General features: G+C 45.3%; 1 protein-coding gene across 6 annotated transcripts in view; it reads left to right on the top strand.

Moving 5' to 3' along the window:
* HHAT (hedgehog acyltransferase) overlaps positions 1-18,571 on the top strand; it is a 569,735-nt gene that overhangs the window by 158,660 nt on the left and 392,504 nt on the right. For 4 of the 6 annotated variants that reach the window (XM_083494583.1, XM_083494585.1, XM_083494581.1 and 1 more), the window contains one exon: positions 15,152-16,786. In XM_083494583.1, coding sequence (XP_083350709.1) covers positions 15,152-15,243 — 92 coding nt within the window. In that variant the 3' untranslated portion in view covers positions 15,244-16,786. Of the gene's footprint in view, positions 1-15,151; positions 16,787-18,571 lie in introns of those variants that run through there. The other 2 variants (XR_014523561.1, XR_014523562.1) reach the window with 1 other exon arrangement.

The raw sequence follows: 18,571 nt of genomic DNA, 5'->3' as shown, positions 1-18,571 counted from the left end.
TTTTAAATAAAAGCACACATTCTACTCATGTAAAAACACGCTGATTCCTGGACCATCCGCAGGCCGGATTTAGAAGGCGTTTGGGCCGGATCCGGCCCCCGGGCCTTAGTTTGCCTACCCATGGAGTAGTACAGTGGTACCTCGGGTTAAGAACTTAATTCGTTCTGGAGGTCCGTTCTTAACCTGAGGTACCACTTTAGCTAATGAGGCCTCCTGCTGCCGCACGATTTCTGTTCTCATCCTGAAGCAAAGTTCTTAACCCGAGGTACTATTTCTGGGTTAGTGGAGTCTGTAACCTGAAGCGTCTGTAACCCAAGGTACCACTGTACTTCAAAACACCTGGTTGAGGCTTTCAGGAGTTGTATTAAAAAAAACACAACCTGGCTGACACCATGTTGCCAAAGGCTGCTCTAAACTTCACCCTCTGCTGAATCCATGTTGGAAACGCCAGCCCTGGTTTCCCTGGGTGGTTCCACCCAAATACGAGACTATCTGATGTCAGCTCCAGTGTACAGTTTGAGAACGTGGCGGCGAGAGCCACTGTGCAGCCTGACTTTTATGCGTCTGCTTCTCTGGTTGCAAAAAGAGAAGGGAGGAATCCGGCTCCCGCACTCGGCTGCCGTGGGCTGAGGTTGTGGGAGGCAATGCTGAGTCACTGGTGCCATTGCTCAGCCAGGTGCTCCGACGTTTCTGATCCAATAAGCTGAGAGGGGAGCAGGTGCTGTCAACTGATGAACCAGAGAGATGCCTTGGCAGGGATCACGATGCACTGAGCAGCTGGCTGCGAGGAAAGCTGCTTGCGGAAGCCTCTCTGCGCCTCTGGCTGTGTGTGCTGAGCACCTCGGATCTCGCTTCCTTCCTGGCTATCTTTTCCAGATGAAGCATTTCATTAGGGAGCAATAAGGGGGAGCAGATATTATATGCTTGGCTACAGACAAGTACGCATCCTACTGAGGAAACTGTGGTTTCCTTCCTGAGCTGCATAGCCACAAGATATGGGAACAATCCAGTCCTTTCAAATTATTTGCAGCACCAAGCTCAGTTTTCAAAGTGGGATGGGGGCAGCCCAGCAACCAGGCAGGAGGCGTTTGGGATCATTCAGGCACTGTTGTCAGGGAAGACATTTTAATCCACCTGGATTTAAAGGCAGATCTACCAAATATGCACTTCCTGAAACTACAAGCAGCAAACCGAAACATTTAAAAATTTTAATCTGTGTTGCACTTCTCTGAATTTTGCAGTGCAGCTCCCCAGTCAAGTGGTGTGTGCAGAAATGCACATACCAGGGTAAAGTGTGCCAAAATGCATATATTAGTGCATTTATCCAACAAATGTGTATATTAGTGCAATATCCCCCCAAAAAATGCATTATATTGTGGGGAATTGTTTTGCAAAAGTATTGGTCAAAATGGCATCCAAAAAATGTCTATACTGGGGGGGTGCGAGGGGAAATTGCCCCAAAATGCTAGTGAATTTTCATTGCAGGGGAAATGCCAAACTGATATTGAAGATATTGGAGAAGTGAAGTCAAGATTGAAAAAACTAAGAAGCCAAGAAAAACAGAAACCGGCATATGTGGCCATCCCTAGTTGTCACACAACCTTTTTTTAAAAAATGGTTATTGCTTCTAATAAGAAAGTTAGAAATTGCAGTTGCCCTAATTTTGGAATATGTGCTGGTTACCCTAACAAATATTTCTAAGGATACCTTTACCAAACACATGTCTGCCACACGGTAGACCTAAGCCCATGAACATGACAGAAACCGTTCCAGCCTTTCTCGTAAATTAGGCCCGATTTAACTTCCAATGCCACCAACTTAATAAAAGTCAGTCTAGCTGTTGGACTGTATATAAATGACGGCGCCGCTTTATTTGCAAAGGGACTTTCCAAGGGACCTCACCATCGTGGTAAAAAAATAAAGTAGTATTCCTACCCCACCACCCATTAAGTTATTAGCATGTGTACAAGAGCAATAGATGCCGAAATGAAAATAGCCCATCCCTAATTAATCTTGCCAGTTTGCCATAAACATAATATCCCTGTCAGTGACATAGAAAGATGAGAGTTTTATGGAGCACAATCTGTCTGTTTCATGCCATGGATTTAAAAAGGGAAGTGGAAAGGGAAGCCGCCAAGAGGCAGATATATGCAAATCAGCTTCATCAACTTCATTTATCATTTTTATAGGTAGTTTGGAAGGGAAACTAATTAAAGTAATTATAAGATATTTCTTTTTGGTTTCGCACGTATTAAAAACCCTCTTGAATCAGCACCATTAATATGACAGGGGAAAAGCAAAGCAGATATTTTCTCTGGTCTTCCATGTGGTGCTTGTGCGCTGAGCACTTCAGGTATTCTAGATACACAGGGCATCTGTACACTTTGCATTATGAAACATGGTCTTTTGAAAACAAATTACCGTGCCTTTGGAAATGTTTGTACATTCACCAGCTGCTATGGTGTCTTTATGCACACCAACCTAGTAGATACACAAAGCTGAGACAACACATGTGTTGTTCGGCTCCATTGTCGCTACAGTCTCACCCAGTGCAAATCCAACAGGGTAAGTCAGGGATGGGGAACTTGTGACCTTCCTGATGTTGTTGGACTACGATTCCCATCATCTCCAACCATTGGCCATGCTGGCTGGGGCTGATGGGAGTTGAAGTCCAGTGACATCTGGTGCCCCATCCCTTGTGTAAGCCCCTCCTGCTTGTTAGCTGCAGTCTCATTATAGCCGCTTACTAAAAAAGGGGGGGAGGTAAAGAACCCCTAGATGGTTAAGTCCATTCAAAGGTGACTATGAGGTTGTGGCGCTCATATGACTTTCAGGCCGAGTGAGGTGATGTTTGTCCACAGACAGCTTTCCAGGTCATGTGGCCAGCAGGACTAAACCGCTTCTGGCGCAACGGGACACCGTGACGGAAACCAGAGCACATGGAAATGCCGTTTACCTTCCCGCCACAGTGGTACCTATTTATCTACTTGCACTGGTATGCTTTCGAACTGCTAGGTTGGCAGGAGCTAGGACAGAGCAACGCTCCCCGTCACGGGAATTCGAACTACTGACCTTCCGATCGGCAAGCCTAAGAGGCTCAGTGATTTAGACCACAGCGGCACCCGTGCTTACTAGAAAGGGTCTGTCAAGAGCATGCAGTAGCACTGATGTTGCTGATTCTGTGGATGGCTAAAAGGCTTCTAGAATGACACACACACCAAGGCCTGCCTCTCTGATTCCCACCATGGCGCCTCTCTGTGTATATTCCTATGCTGGCACAGCCCCATATTGGATATGCTTGCAACATAACCAAAACCTATTGAATTTATTCCAGTGTATAAACAACATGTTGGGAGATGATGTTGGTGATTTCAATTTGTATGCCAGGGCAGGAAGCAAGAAGAGCTAAGAAATGCAGGAGGTTTCTCCAAATTTTAGTTCTTGGAGCAAGCTGTAGTCCATGCTTGCTTTTACAGTCATTTCTTTGCATCAGCCGTGTTTGCCCTTAGGTCTCAGGTATTCACGCCAAGGATCAGTTGGTACCTGGGATACTATCTTCAAAGACGCTGGCTGCAAATACAGAGTTTAATCATCAATCCCTCTTTCCACAGAACTGTGGGAGTGGTATCTCTGGGAGGGAAATAGAGGTTTCCCAACAATCTTCAGTATAATAAACTGCAGCTCCCAGGATTCCTTGGGGGGGACCACAACTGTTAAAGTGCTTTCATAGTGCTTTATTTGTATGGTGTGGATGTGGCCTTTGTCTCCAGTCCTTCCTCCATCCTCAGGCCCAACCCTACCATCAGACAAGAGTGGAACAATTGCCTCCGGTGGCAGGTGGCATAAGGTGACTGTTGTTCTCTGATGGAAAATAGTGTGCGGTGTGCCTCATGGCCTATCATGTACTGCCAGCATTATCCTGCTCCTCTGTGGTGCGGTGAATGACACTGTCCTGTTGCTAGTGTCAAAGCAAAATTCAACTGCCCGTCCAATTGGCTTCTGGGTGTGGAACTGGGGGGAAGGGAGCACCATCTTGTTTTGCTTCAGGCAGCAAAATACCTTGAGCCAGCCCTGTCTATGCAAGGGAGTTGATCATGTGAAAGCTTGCTTGGAATTTTATGCTGCTCAGGGAAGCAGGAAGCAGAGGAACAGAACAGTAGCTTGACAGCTTTTATTGCTACGTTGCAAAAATGCATGCAATTAATAATGGAAACACTTTCATTGGGAGCAGCAAGCATTTCTATAACTTGGGTGCAGTAAAAGAACTTCCTCTCAGATCACCTGTTAGTACAGGAAGGCTTCTAAAACGCTCGAGTCGCTTTCTGTTCTTTTATCACAGTATAGTCCTGCCGCATCAACATCTATGTGAACTGGTTTCACGAAGCATTCCCTGAAATTTGACATTCCAGTCATAAAATTGGCGAGTTGCAGTTTTTATTTAATATTTACTGGGTGCCAGAATGTGTTATGATCAAAATTCTTGAGGCCTGCTTGTTCTCAGGATCTCCTTTCAGACACGAAGGATACTCTGGGAGCTCAGACTCACCGTAATGAAATGCTAAAACTCGGCATTCTCTCTAAATCTGTTGTGACAATCCAGTTTCATGCATGACAGTACATTAAATTATCAGGACTTCAGTCAAATGAACAATGCTGATTGCAGAAAGAGAGAGATCCTGTCATTATCAGGGAAAATTACATTGATTTTGTATTTACACGGTAAACGGTGCAAAGCATTTTACATTTAAGGCTATTAGAATTTATAAGGAATGATTGATGGCGTGCCTTGGATGACACAGGTCCACACTTGAGTATAAACACTGCAAGACATAATTGGATGGACTGTTATCCCCACCCCAAATGGATTAAAAGGTGTTCTCAGGGTCTTTTAAAAATGCAAATGGGTTTTGTGCTGAATTTTTATAGCAGGTAACTTACCTCAGTGATAATGTGTGTGCCATTCCCCCCGCCCACCAAAAAAACTGAAGCAGATGGTAAATGGAAATATTAATACGACAGGAAACTGTTGCAGGTTTGCAGTCTAAATCAGTGAGAACATCTACACATACTGGTTGTTGCATGGTTGTTGCTTATATATCTAACATGCAAACATGCATTGGAAGAGAGACCATTTGAATGTAGCGCTGGGTACAATAATCCACTCTGGAAACCGCAGAGTGACTGGGTTAATTTCCTGGACACCTGAAGAAGCTCAGAATGGGGTCCGCTCCTAAGCAGGATGCGTCCCTAAGCCTTGTTACATAGCCTTTGCCCATGGGCAGTGATCCATGCTGCTGGCATTCCTGGGGAGCTACCCAGATCGGTTCTTAAAATGGAGTAGCAGCTCCTAATTAGTACCCCTCATAAAGCTATTGTTTGTTTATAAGATTCCTTGCATGCCCTGCACCAAAATAATGCAATATTGAAGAGGGTTGATGCAATTTGCACTGGGCTCGTTTCCTGCAAAGACTGTGTGACAGCAAATAATGTATAGTGTTAGGTAGTCTTCTGTTGGCATCTGCCTGTCTTGGGAGACAATGGAGGAGTGTGCCAGAGGGGGTAAAGTCAATCCATTGGCAAGTTACAGTGCCTGCTGTGGCTGTAGAAACCACATGTGAAAGAGACATGTTTTATTGCAGCTGGGGCAGATGAAGCTGTCTGGCTTCACTGCTGAGATGCACGAAGGTGTTTCTTCTCTCTGCACTTCTCCCAGCAGCCATTCCTCCTCTGATCACTGCTGCGGGTACATGACCTGACCGTCAAGTGTCTCCAGGCACTCAGGGCAGAGTTGATGTTGCCAGCCTTCGTGTCATGTTTACAGACATCTTTGTGGCTCAGACTTGGTCTGCCCATAGGCCTGGTGCCTGAGGACAGCTCCCCACAGATCACATTATTTGAGGATCCTGACGTCTTCCATTCTGTGCATGTGACAGAGCCAGCATAGATGCCGCCGAGACAGAAGTGTGAACATGCTGCCAAACAAACATACCAACTATTACTGCTAAGTGTGGGGTAGAGCAGAGCAACACGGTCACTGATTATTTATCAGGGTGGCCAGATACAAAAGAGAACAACTCTCATTGCTGTGTGGAAGAGCTTGTCTTCGGAACACCCTGCAAGCTGCCTTAGACCACGTCAGACCATTGGTCCATCTAGTTCAGTATCGTCTGCAATGACTGGCTGTGGCTCTCCAGAGCTTCAGGCAGGAGTCTCTCCCACCCCTAGGTGTAGATGTTGAGGAAGATTGAGCTTGGGAGCTTAGGTGTGTGAAAGAGATGCTCTCCCACTGTACATGTCGTGCAGATGGGGCCACGACGATCTTGCTTTGTTCCTGGGTACGTACTGTAAGAGCTTTCTCTTCTTCCACTTCATCCACTGCCCTAGAAGCTAATACGCCTCTGCTGTGAATTCATTTGTCAGGAAGTAAGATAAAACGAGGACTTGAAAGTTCATTTTCTCAGAAACACGGCTGGCACATTCCTCTTTAGCATTTGAGTTTGCCTTGTTTCCATAGCCTTCGTGATTCTGGAACTACACCGGTCAAGGGCTGTTTTTGTTTGTACTTCTCTTTTTTGGACTCATTGCTTCAGGGCTGTATTTTCCCCCCAATTTTATTTCTATCTGCATCAAATTTTATCAGTGCCTCTTCCTGTGATGTACACAATGCAGGCACTTGACTGTGCAGTCTTGCAAATCTTATCTACGCTGGCCCTAGCTTTAGATGATGTTTAAACTCAAATTAAGATTTAAAATGTCAGAAGCAAGTGGAGCAGATGAAAATTACTGATTCCCCCCCGCCGCCCCCATTTTTTTTGGCAACTGAAAAATAAACAGGCTCCTGGCTGGTAATCAGTGTTGCTGACAGAGGAGGATCTAGATCTACGTTTTCAATTGACTATTACAGCAAGTACAAATAGAAAAGAGAAAATAAGGCGTCAAAGTCAGCTGCATGCCACCTACTGTTAACTCCCCAGCCCCCAGCGTCCTTTTCAGCCTGCAGAAAAAAACCATTATTGATCACAGATTGGTTAGGATTTGGGCTCTTCTCTCCCTGCGTAAATCAATTACCGAAGCAGCTGTTTAAAGCTGAGCTTTCTCAAAAAGCTGTGGAAAATTTAATGGAAACCTCTGAGCCCTGCACTCTGCGTTTCACTTGCGCCGCAGTCCTCCCTGCATTAATTTGCACGTACCTCTCGAGCTGGGGGAAAAAAATAATGACAGCAAGGCATTGTTCTTTCAAGAAATCTCCTCCTGGCAGCATAGCCATCTGACAAAGCACAAAAAAACCCCAAAAACGATTTGGGGGCAAGCTGAGTGCTGGATTTCATGCAGCCTGGTTTTGGTTTTTTTTTTTAAAAAAAGTGCTTGCTGCTTTATACACTGCTGAAGATCTATTGCCTGCCACAAAGAATGGGGGTGGGGGAGGGACGGGGGCAGAATATCCCGCTCCAAGTTTTGCAACATCGATTCACTGCAGGAAATGGTTGTTTTCAATTACTGAGCTACTTTTAGCTCTGGCAACGGCAGCCGCCCCTTTGATCACATGTATGGTTTGATGCACAGTTGCCGCGTGCATTGTGCAGAGGATTCAAATTAGAAAAGGGACTTGGGAGCCAAATGCCATCTTTAGTCCTTGGCAGCATAAATAGATGCTTGGGGGGGGGGGTGTTTGACAAAGAGGCATCTTCTATGCACCATGCAGATATATATATGTGAGAGTCAGTGTGTTGTGGTCAGAGTGATGGGTCTGGGAGACCACGGTTCGAATACCTACTCAACCACGAAGTTCACTAGGTGATCTTGGGCCTCTCAACCTAGCCGGCATGAGAGGGTTGCTGTGGGGATTAAATGAGGTGGGCAGAACCACACATACGGCCTTGAGCTCCTGGGATGCTCATGGTGGGGTATAAATTTAACCCATTTCATAGAATCATAGAGTTGGAAGAGACCACAAGGGTCATCGAGTCCAACCCCCTGCCAAGCAGGAAACACCATCAGAGCACTCCTGACATATGGTTGTCAAGCCTCTGCTTAAAGACCTCCAAAGAAGGAGACTCCGCCACACTCCTTGGCAGCAAATTCCACTGTCAAACAGCTCTTACTGTCAGGAAGTTCTTCCTAATGTTTAGGTGGAATCTTCTTTCTTGTAGTTTGGCTCCATTGCTCCGTGTCCGCTTCTCTGGAGCAGCAGAAAACAACCTTTCTCCCTCCTCTATGTGACATCCTTTTATATATTTGAACATGGCTATCATATCACCCCTTAACCTCCTCTTCTCCAGGCTAAACATGCCCAGCTCCCTTAGCCGTTCCTCATAAGGCATCGTTTCCAGGCCTTTGACCATTTTGGTTGCCCTCCTCTGGACACGTTCCAGTTTGTCAGTGTCCTTCTTGAATTGTGGTGCCCAGAACTGGACACAGTACTCCAGGTGAGGTCTGACCAGAGCAGAATACAGTGGCACTATTCCCTTGATCTAGATGCTATACTCCTATTGATGCAGCCCAGAATTGCATTGGCTTTTTTAGCTGCCGCGTCACACTGTTGGCTCATGTCAAGTTTGTGGTCAACCAAGACTCCTAGATCCTTTTCACATGTACTGCTCTCAAGCCAGGTGTCACCCATCTTGTATTTGTGCCTCTCATTTTTTTTGCCCAAGTGCAATACTTTACATTTCTCCCTGTTAAAATTCATCTTGTTTGTTTCTGCCCAGTTCTCTAATCTGTCAAGGTCATTTTGAAGTGTGATCCTGTCTTCTGTGGTGTTAGCCACCCCTCCCAGTTTAGTGTCATCTGCAAATTTGATCAGGATGCCCTTGAGTCCATCATCCAAGTCGTTGATAAAGATGTTGAATAAGACCGGGCCCAAGACAGAACCCTGTGGCACCCCACTAGTCACTCTTCTCCAGGATGAAGAGGAACCATTGATAAAATTTATAAAATTTAAATTAATTATACAGTCGTACGTCGGGTTATAGATGCTTCAGGTTACAGACGCTTCAGGTTACGGACCTCCAGAACGAATTAAGTTCTTAACCCGAGGTACCACTGTACTGCTTTGAGTAGGGAATAAATTCTTGTTCATATACATAAAGGTAGCATCACACACATGTGCATGTATGCATGCACACCCACCCACACCCAGAGAGTTTGGGATTGTGAGCTAAGTTTTGCATATCCTGACCAAAACTCACTTTTCTAAGTGGATTCCCCCCCCCTCCCAAGAGCAGGATCAGGTTGGTAAAAAAGGTGATTCCTAATATACCCCCCCAAAAAACCAACAACCCCCTATTGTTCCTAGTCAAATACAACCATTATCTATTCATAAGCAGAACACAGCACTCAGTGGATACATCAGTAGATAAAGAAGAATTTTAAACAAGTACGACTTCAATAGCACCCCTGCATATCAGCCTTTAGCTCTCCAGTTTTTCCAGGTCCTATTGCTGTAACAAACCAGAACCAAAATAGTTTCAAAATGTAAAAATGTCTCCTGACTTTTAAGGTCCCAGTAAATAAATTTGGCCCCCAACCAATTAATAAAACTCAAATTGTAGGGGTGGAATAAGACCTACTCAAATGAATGAACCGAAGTTAGTTGTGTCCTTTAATTTTAATGGTACTCTGAGTAGGACTAGTGTTGTATAACACTAAAAAAAAAAGGTAAAGGAACCAGAGCACACAGAAACGGCGTTTACCTTCCCGCTGGAGCGGTACCTATTTATATACTTGCACTTTTTATGGCGTGCTTTCGAACTTCTAGGTTAGCAGGAGCTGAGACCGAGCTACGAGAGCTCACCCCGTCGCGGGGATTTGAACCGCCAACCTTCTGATCGGCAAGCCCAAGAGGCTCAGTGGTTTAGACCACAGCATCACCCACGTCCTGAATACCACTATAGGTATTTAATCCAGCAATTAAATTGGAAGGAACCATGTGTTCCCATCACCTGCAACCTAATTTATTTTTTTTTACTGGCCCAGAGAGCTGCTTCCAGTCAGAGTAGACAATGCTGGGTTTGATGAAGAAATGGCCTGATCTGGAGTAAAGTAAGAGTCCTATCTTCCTGCAATGCAATACAATGCAATAAATAACTGGAAGGCGCTGAGAGACGTTTAGAGCCAACATCTATTTGTTCCTTTTGGGCTTGCAATAGAATCAAGCTGCACCAACCACTTGGACACTCTGCCTTTTGTCTTTGTGGGGGTTGGGGGTGGGGACAGTGTTGCAAAGCAATCCTACCAAGTGCTGCTACTATTGGGCCAAAGGAGCACAGCTTGATTTTTTCTCCCAGCTTTTATTGAACAGCCCAGAAGCCTCTAATGCAGGAAAAGTTCTATTAAGAACAACTGAAGTCTCATGCAGTTGCTCAGTTTTACTCCACAGATGCTGCAGTGCAGGGAAATTCAGAGCCCTCATTAGAATGCTGTCAGGTTCTTTTCCCCATTGCCCGCTGAGGCTCTCCATTGCAGCAGTGCTAGTGCTCCTTCCTTGAACTGAGCCAAAGTTTCTCAAGACATTTCCCTGAGAAAATTCCTTGAGATTCTTTCCCCCTAGAAGAAAAAGAAGAACCTTAGAATGTTCCTACTGTTTTCTGGGGCGGTGTCATGGACTGGCTGGATGCAGAGGAGGGGTGAGAGGCCCCAGCTGGGGGGAGAAGGCTCAGAGCCAGGGGATTGGTGGGGGAATGACGATGCATGGTCAGAGGTAGAAGACTAGGGGGTGGAGGTGTTGGAAGATGAAGAGGCAGCAGGGTTTAGTGAGCAGGAAGAGGCTGTGATAGAGAGCAGTCTAGACTCAGAGGCAGGAGAGGAGGGGGCGGGCAGGAGACAGAGATGAGGCAGGCTGCTGAAGAATCCAGAGAGTCTCTATGGAAAATGAGTGAGGTCCCAACAAAAGAAGAATGGCAACTTAAGCTGATGGGATATGTGCAGCTTGCGGACTTAACATATAGAATAAGAGAACAAGAAGAACATACAGTCATACCTCGGGTTACAGACGCTTCAGGTTGCGTTTTTTCGGGTTACGGACCCACCGAAACCCAGAAGTACCGGAACGGGTTACTTCTGGGTTTCAGGGGTTGCGCATGTGCAGAAGTGCTAAATTGCGCTTTCCTCATGTGCAGAAGCGCCAGATCGCAACCCACGCGTGCGTAGATGTGCCTCTGCGGGTTGTGAACACTGCGGGTTGCGAACGTGCCTCCCACACAGATCACGTTCACAACCCGAGCGTCCACTGTACGTTTAGAGAAGTTTGGGAAATGTTTATTGAATATATGGGGGGGCGGATTTTGTACACTTGAAAACCTTGGCAGCATTAAGATAAACTCAACAGTGCAAATATGTTTTGATGGATGTAATAATGGAATACTGAATCGTTTAGTTCATGTAAAATATGCAGGGATTTGTGCAAAATGAAGCATGGAAAGAGAGGAAGGGAAGTCACTAATATTTTACGGATGTTTAAATGAGTATTCTAAATTGTAAAACAGAAAATTTAATAAAAATTATATGTAGAAAAAGAATCCAGAGAGTCTCCCCCTCCTGCTGCGACCAGCTCCCGTCCCCCCTGGGCTCCCAGAACACACAGAGGGAAGATTAGTTGCATGCAGATACAGTCTCTGGCTCTTTGGGGAAAACTCTGGAGAGGAGGAGACAGGCTGCTGTGGGAAGGCAGGGACCTTGAGTCCTCACAACTGGCTCATTGGGGCAAGACCTGCTGGGAAGAGTTTCTGTGTTCACTGGCTGTGATCACCTGAGCTGTTGGGGTTTCCATGAATGAAGAATTAACTTCACCGGCATTGGTGTTTTTATTGCTGAGCATCTCCTGACTCCAGCTCCTGACTTGCCTGCATGCAACTCCACGCAACTGGCCCACATGCAGTTCCTTGCTGCTTGTAATGCAGGTGTTGCAACTCTAAAGCAGAATCTGGATTCCAGTTTTATGATTTCCAAAGGAAATTGGGAGACAGGGGCTGTACAGAATCAGCACGTTCTTGTTGGTTTTGCTTTGAGCAGCAGTGATCAGAAATGCTTTCTTTCCTCTCATTTTGCATTCCCTACTTCCCTGACCATTGGGAATTCCCATGAGCAGCATTCCCAGTTAGTTTCCTTTGGAAGGGGAAAGTTGTGCTGTTTTTTGCAATATACCAGCAGAGCATAATGGAAGGAAGCAGGCACTCCTTACCCACAGCTTCTAGAGCACACACATGCCCCAAGGCTTTGCCTCCAGTCTCAGCTAACTCCAGCTAGAAGTTCAAAGGGTTCTCATTTGTTCAACCTTTATTCATCCCAAACTCTTTTTTCTCACCTACGTGTCCAGCAAAGCACATATTTTTGAGACCTACACCAGTGCATGTATATTGCCCAACGGTGCTTTTTTTTCCTAGAAAAAGAGGTGCAAGAACTCCTGGCTTTTTTGGGGGGAGGCAAACAAGCAACACTTTTTTGGGGGGAAACCCTTCTCCACTCGACTGCTCCACCACCAGCATCACTGCGGAAGCAAGTTCCGGCTGAAAAAAAGGCCTGTTGCCCATTCAGAAGACTATTCACGGATATTCAAGTTAAGAAACGTTGCTCATCTTTCGTCAACATCCACAATCACTCATTTAACTCACAGTGTTAAGCTAGCAACTCTTGTTCATTGAAGGACATTGATATCATCTGATTTTTTTTCAGTATTTGATGACTTGTCTTTCTAGCTCACTTACGAAGCACACAAGGCAACTAACATCACTTTTAAAAGGAAAAATGAAAAGTCTACTTTTCTACACTTTTCCCTAACTTCTGGACACTTGTTCTATTTTTGCAAATTAAAATGTTTGTAGAAATCCAGGTAGAGGCAAGTGCTTCAAGAAGAGCTGAGAATGTGAGGAGGAGAGAATGTGACAAGCAGACTCCAATGATGTCACCGAAGAATTCAGCTTCTCTGTGATGACCTGCATGTCATCCTGTACCCTTCTCTATAATCAAATAATAAGAACACACGAACCATTCATTTACAGCAGTCATTTCAAGGGTGCTTTGGCCTTACCTAAATCACAGAGTCCTTGCACATCTCGGCAACAAAAACCTGTAATGATGAATTTGATATCAAGCCTAAGTGGAATGAAATTTCCCCTTAGCATTTCTGGAGAGCTGTGTTCGTTCCGACTTCCTCTCTTTCCTACTCACCCTGATGCCCACTCTCCAGAGATGGTTTAAATGAAAGGACGCCTTATTTTGCTTCACTTCCTTCCAAAGCCTGGAGCATTCTGCCAAGACCGAAAAGAAAGTCATCTGTGCTTAACCTTCCTTTTTCTTTTTAGTTCTCCATTCAGAAAAAGATAAAAGAGAGAGCTTGAAATGAATCAAAGGTATGAGGCAGCAGGGCCTGCTGGACTGAGCTCATATCAGTTCAATTACATGAATAGGCCTGGAGGGCTAACTTGAGCATCTGCTGAGATGATGCCAGGTAGCATCAGATCTGCTCCAGGCATCCTTATTCATCAGAGGAGCCCTTCTAGATCTGTCCAATGGTCCATCTTTTCCAGCATCCTGTTCTCACAGTGGCCAACCAGATGCCAAAGGGAAGCCCCAAGGCAGAACCTGGACACAGTAGAGCATTCACAGTGACTGGCAGTCAGAGACATATCATCTCTGACAGTGGAGGTGGAACATAGCCAGCTCGATAGCCTTCTCCTCCATAAATCTGTCCAATCCTCTTTTCATCCAAGTTGGTGGCATCACTGCCACTTGTGGGAGCAAGTTTCCAGGCTATGTGAAAAAGTCGTTTCTTGTTTGTGTGGTGTAGTGGTTAAGAGCGGTGGACTCATAATCTGGGGAAACGGGTTCGCGTCTCCGCTCCTCCACATGCAGCTGCTGGGTGACCTTGGGCTAGTCACACTTCTCTGAAGTCTCTCAGCCTCACTCACCTCACAGAGTGTTTGTTGTGGGGGAGGAAGGGAAAAGGAGATTGTTAGCCGCTTTGAGACTCCTTAGGGTAGTGATAAAGTGGGATATCAAATCCAAACTCTTCTTTTTCTCTTCTTCATCTGCCCTGAAACTTCCAGCATTCAGCTTCATTATACATCTAGTGTTCTAGTGTCATGAGGTGTGGGGGGGAGGAACTAACCTCTTTCCACCTTCTCCACAACTTTCATAGTTCTAAACGCTTCTCTTATGCCTCTTACTTGCCTCTTCTCTAAACCGAAAAGCCTCCAATGTTGTCAAAAGCAAATTAAACCAGGACTAGCCTTCTACACGAGGCCATAGCCTGGGGATAAGGAGCGATTAGGACAACAAAAGATCAAGGGAAAATCTTATTTGCAAATGAGTGTGTTCCCTCCCTTCTTTCCTCAAATGAGTATTAGTTTTAAAGTGTTTTAGGGTTGCACGAGTTGTAAAACGGACATAATAAGCCGCAGGCTGGAGTGAGAGTCAGAGAGAAGCATTTGAGAGCAATGGTTGGGGTCTATTTAAGTCCAAGGCTGCTGTGGAGAAGCCAAAACCTCTTGCGGTGTGAATGGTGTGAATCCCTCCAACATCAGCTCAGGTTGTATAGATGTGTAAATGAACCATATATCATAAAGAAAAGCCTCAAATGTTGTACCTGTTGCTCTTCCATTCCCTTTATCATTTGGGTTGCCATTTTGTGAACCTTTTCCAGCTCAACAGTACAGTGGTACCTTGGGTTAAGTACTTAATTCATTCCGGAGGTCCGTACTTAACCTGAAACTGTTCTTAACCTGAAGCACCACTTTAGCTAATGGGGACTCCCGCTGCTGCCACGCCGCTGCTGCACAATTTCTGTTCTCACCCTGAAGCAAAGTTCTTAACCTGAAGCACTATTTCTGGGTTAGCGGAGTCTGTAACCTGAAGCGTATGTAACCTGTAGCGTATGTAACCTGAGGTACCACTGTATCTCTTTTTTGAGGTGTAGTGACACCAAGTACACAGTAGTTCAGCTGGGAGAGCACCAGAGGTTTGTGCAACAGCATTGCAACACTGACAGTTTTCTTTTCAATTCCTTTCCTAAAATGATTCCTTGCGTGGCATTCATCCTTTTCCAGAGCTGCCGAATACTGAAAAGTTGCTGAGCTGGTGAGCTTTGCATCTCTGGCTCATTCACTGGATTCTAGTGCTCTGCATCTGCCTAATCTCTCGTTTCTTCTATTCACAGGCTGGCCATGGGCGACACTCTCTGTTTGGGGATTCCTCTATTGCTACTCTCATGTTGGGATTGAATGGCAACAGACTTACAGCAGGCATTAGCAGTTATTGGAAGGGATGCCCTCTAGACCTCTCAAGAAGGGACCTTTGACCTATGAACCCCATCTTGTGTCTCTCGGTGTACAATGCCATACCAGTATCCCAGTGTATCCTGACATGCTGCCCATCAAGAGGCGTAGGAATTTCTCATCTGTATGCATTTGCCAAAGCCTTTGAAACTCTGGAAGTCATTGTAAGATACATGGGGGGTGGGCATTAAATCAATGCAAATGTTTTAAAAACGTATTTGTCTCTCAAGATACTATTTATAGATCAATAACTATTTGGAGATATGTTTTTAATGTGGGTTTTTTTTTAAAAAAATGTAGGTATGGGGATGTGGGTGGCGCTGTGATCTAAACGACCAAGCCTCTCGAGCTTGCTAATCATAAGGTCGGCAGTTCAAATCCACACAATGGTGGTGAGCTCCCGTTGCTCGGTCCCAGCTCCTGCCAACCTAGCAGTTCAAAAGCATCTCAAAGTGCAAGTAGATAAATAGGTACCACTCCAGCAGGACGGTAAACTGTGTTTCCATGCACTCTGACCTCAGTCACGGTGTTTCATTGCACCAGAACCGGTTCAGTCATGCTGGCCACATGACCCAGAAAACTGTTCGCGAACAAACGCCTGCTCCCTCAGCCTGAAAGCAGAGATGAGTGTTGCACCCCATATTTGACTAGCATTTTCCGAATTCGATTGGACTTAACCATCCCGGGGTCCTTTACCTTTATCTAATGTGGATATGTATGACTATATAATCTGGTAAGTTCCCGAGACCCAGCCAAAGTTAAGCATGAGACCCCAGGGTATAGAGCGGTATATAAATTCAATAAATAAATAAAATTTTGAGATTGGAATCCTTTGGTCCTAGCAGGGGGTATGAAAAGGCACTTTATTCACCTTCATTCTCCTTCCTCCCACCATTTTTTGGGATTATTGGCAAAAATAAAAATACAAAACACCCCCAAATTGTGTTCTAGTACCATTTTTACATCCCTCACCCCCAAAATCCCAGGAGTCAATTACCTGGAAGCAGGATCCTTTGATTTTAGAAATTTTGAAGAGAAGACGGTTTTTGGATACTATTATCTTTTGTTACTCATTGTTTCACATGTTTTTAGGAGGAAAAAAATGTTTACAGATTCTATTTTGATAATATCTTGTACTGATTTGGTCTTTGTTTTCTTGGTTGTTGCATGTTGGAAGGTGTGAACTACGAGTGTCTTGGCTCACTGTAAGACATTTTTCATGACATGTTAAGCCAACCCCTGGCTTAGTGTGATCTCCTGGAGAGCTGCTGACAGCCATTTCTCCTTCTCTGATCCTTTTTGCTGCTGCACCAGGCTGCGCTAAACCATAGTTTGGCTTAGCATGTAATCCAAACAAGGCTTTCAACTAAATCCAAACAAGGCTTACAACTAAATCCAGAATCGTTAATTTGGAATCACATTCATAGAAGAAGGTTGAAAATTTGAGTACAAAAGTGAAATGAAAGAGAAGAGTTTTGAGAAAGGATTAGGGATGAATAAAAGGTTGGTACAGTAAACAGTCTCAAATTGTTTTTTAATTGATTGACACTGTTGTATCAAAATGGATGCAATATAAATGTTTAAAACCTACCACAAGACCCAGTTTGAAAGCAAGCCCATACCTTTAAGTATTTACACCATCAGTCCATCTGCTCTTAGGCCATGGAACAAAAATGACAGAATCTTGGCCCAAAATGGCATGCTAATTGGGCTCTATTCTGGCCTACTGCTTACTTCACTGACAGCTACTCCTTTGAGGCCAAGGTTGTGGATCTAGAGGAGATAATTTGTTCTTTTGGCATGTGAACCTCTGGCCTGCGTCACCTCTCTTGCCTCCATGTGACATCTCCATCTGGCTGTTGTGTACCCAGGAATTAGAGTGGCAATATCATTTCACAAAAAAGCATTTATGAAATTCCTAGAGGGGCACATCTGAATTCCAGTCCGGTAAATATGTGTGTCAGCAAACTGGTCTTGGGAATAGGGTGGTCACTTCCGCATTGCCCCCCCCCCCAAAAAAAGGACCACAATTTTGCATATAATTTGCCTGACTCATCTGCAGAAATGCAAATTTAGAAATAATAAGAAGAGAGAGTTTGGATTTGATATCCCGCTTTATCACGACCCTAAGGAGTCTCAAAGCGGCTCACAATCTCCTTTCCCTTCATCCCCCACAACAAACACTCTGTGAGGTGAGTGGGGCTGAGAGACTTCAGAGAAATGTGACTAGCCGAAGGTCACCCAGCAGCTGCATGTGGAGGAGCGGAGACGCGAACCTGGTTCACCAGATTAAGAGTCTACCGCTCTTAACCACTAGACCACACTGGCTCTAATCAAAACAGAAATACATCTCACCATAGAAGGGAAGACCATGACCTCCCTGTTTGCTCAGTGTGCAGTTGAGGTGTTGCTCACAGTTGATGGGCAGCTTTGAGGCCCTCATGCCTTTCCTAGAAATCTTTATCTTTAAATGGCAGTGTCAGGGACTGGACTGAAGAGGAATGTTGGGGACCACCCCTCCTTCTCCTGAACCTTCCCGAGAACAGGAGGACAGTATACATTTAGAATAGTGGTTTGTAGAAGGTCATAGTTCAGAGGCTGCAGAGGGGAGAAGCTGGAAAACAATGGAAGAGGAGCAGCAGGAAGAAGAAGCACCAGGGGAGAGACAGCTGACAGACTCAGTGTCTTTGGAAAGCATTCCTGACCCCGCTCCCAGGACCAGGCGAGCATTGAGGGTAGTCAGACAGAAAGCTCAGAGGCAGAAAGCTCAGATTAGCTGATGCAGCCATGACGTAGAATAGGAGAGACAGAGGGGGTGGGACTTTACTCAGAGCAATGCCATTATCATAGGAAGACTGCATTCCTTCATTGCTCTCTATGAATTACAGTGGTACCTCAGGTTACAGATGCTTCAGGTTATGCATTTTTGGGTTGCGCACCATGCCAAACCTGGAAGTACCGGAACGGGTTACTTCGGGTTTCGGTGCTCATGCATGCGCCGAATCACGACCCGCGCATGCACAGACACGGCACTGTGGGTTGTGAACGCTGTGGGTTGCGAACGTGCCTCCTGCACATATCACATTCGCAACCCGAGGTTCCACTGTCTTGAATAAATTGCTTGGTAAGAACATTTATTGTTTATCTGCTTCTTGGCTGCCACGTGGGAGGGATCGGATTCCCTGAAATCTGACAGGCAGTTGGAGCAGAAAGTCCCTTGAATAGAGGAGAGGCCTGTCGCCTCATAGCCCTTCAGATAGAGCAGGGTGGTCCAACATGGCCTCAAGGCCTTGCTTGGCAGC

Source organism: Podarcis liolepis (assembly GCF_965112155.1).
Source record: "Podarcis liolepis genome assembly, chromosome: 3".
Taxonomy (NCBI): Eukaryota; Metazoa; Chordata; class Lepidosauria; order Squamata; family Lacertidae; genus Podarcis; species Podarcis liolepis.
The sequence above is the reverse complement of the archived record's forward strand: the minus strand, read 5'-3'. Positions and strand labels throughout refer to the sequence as shown.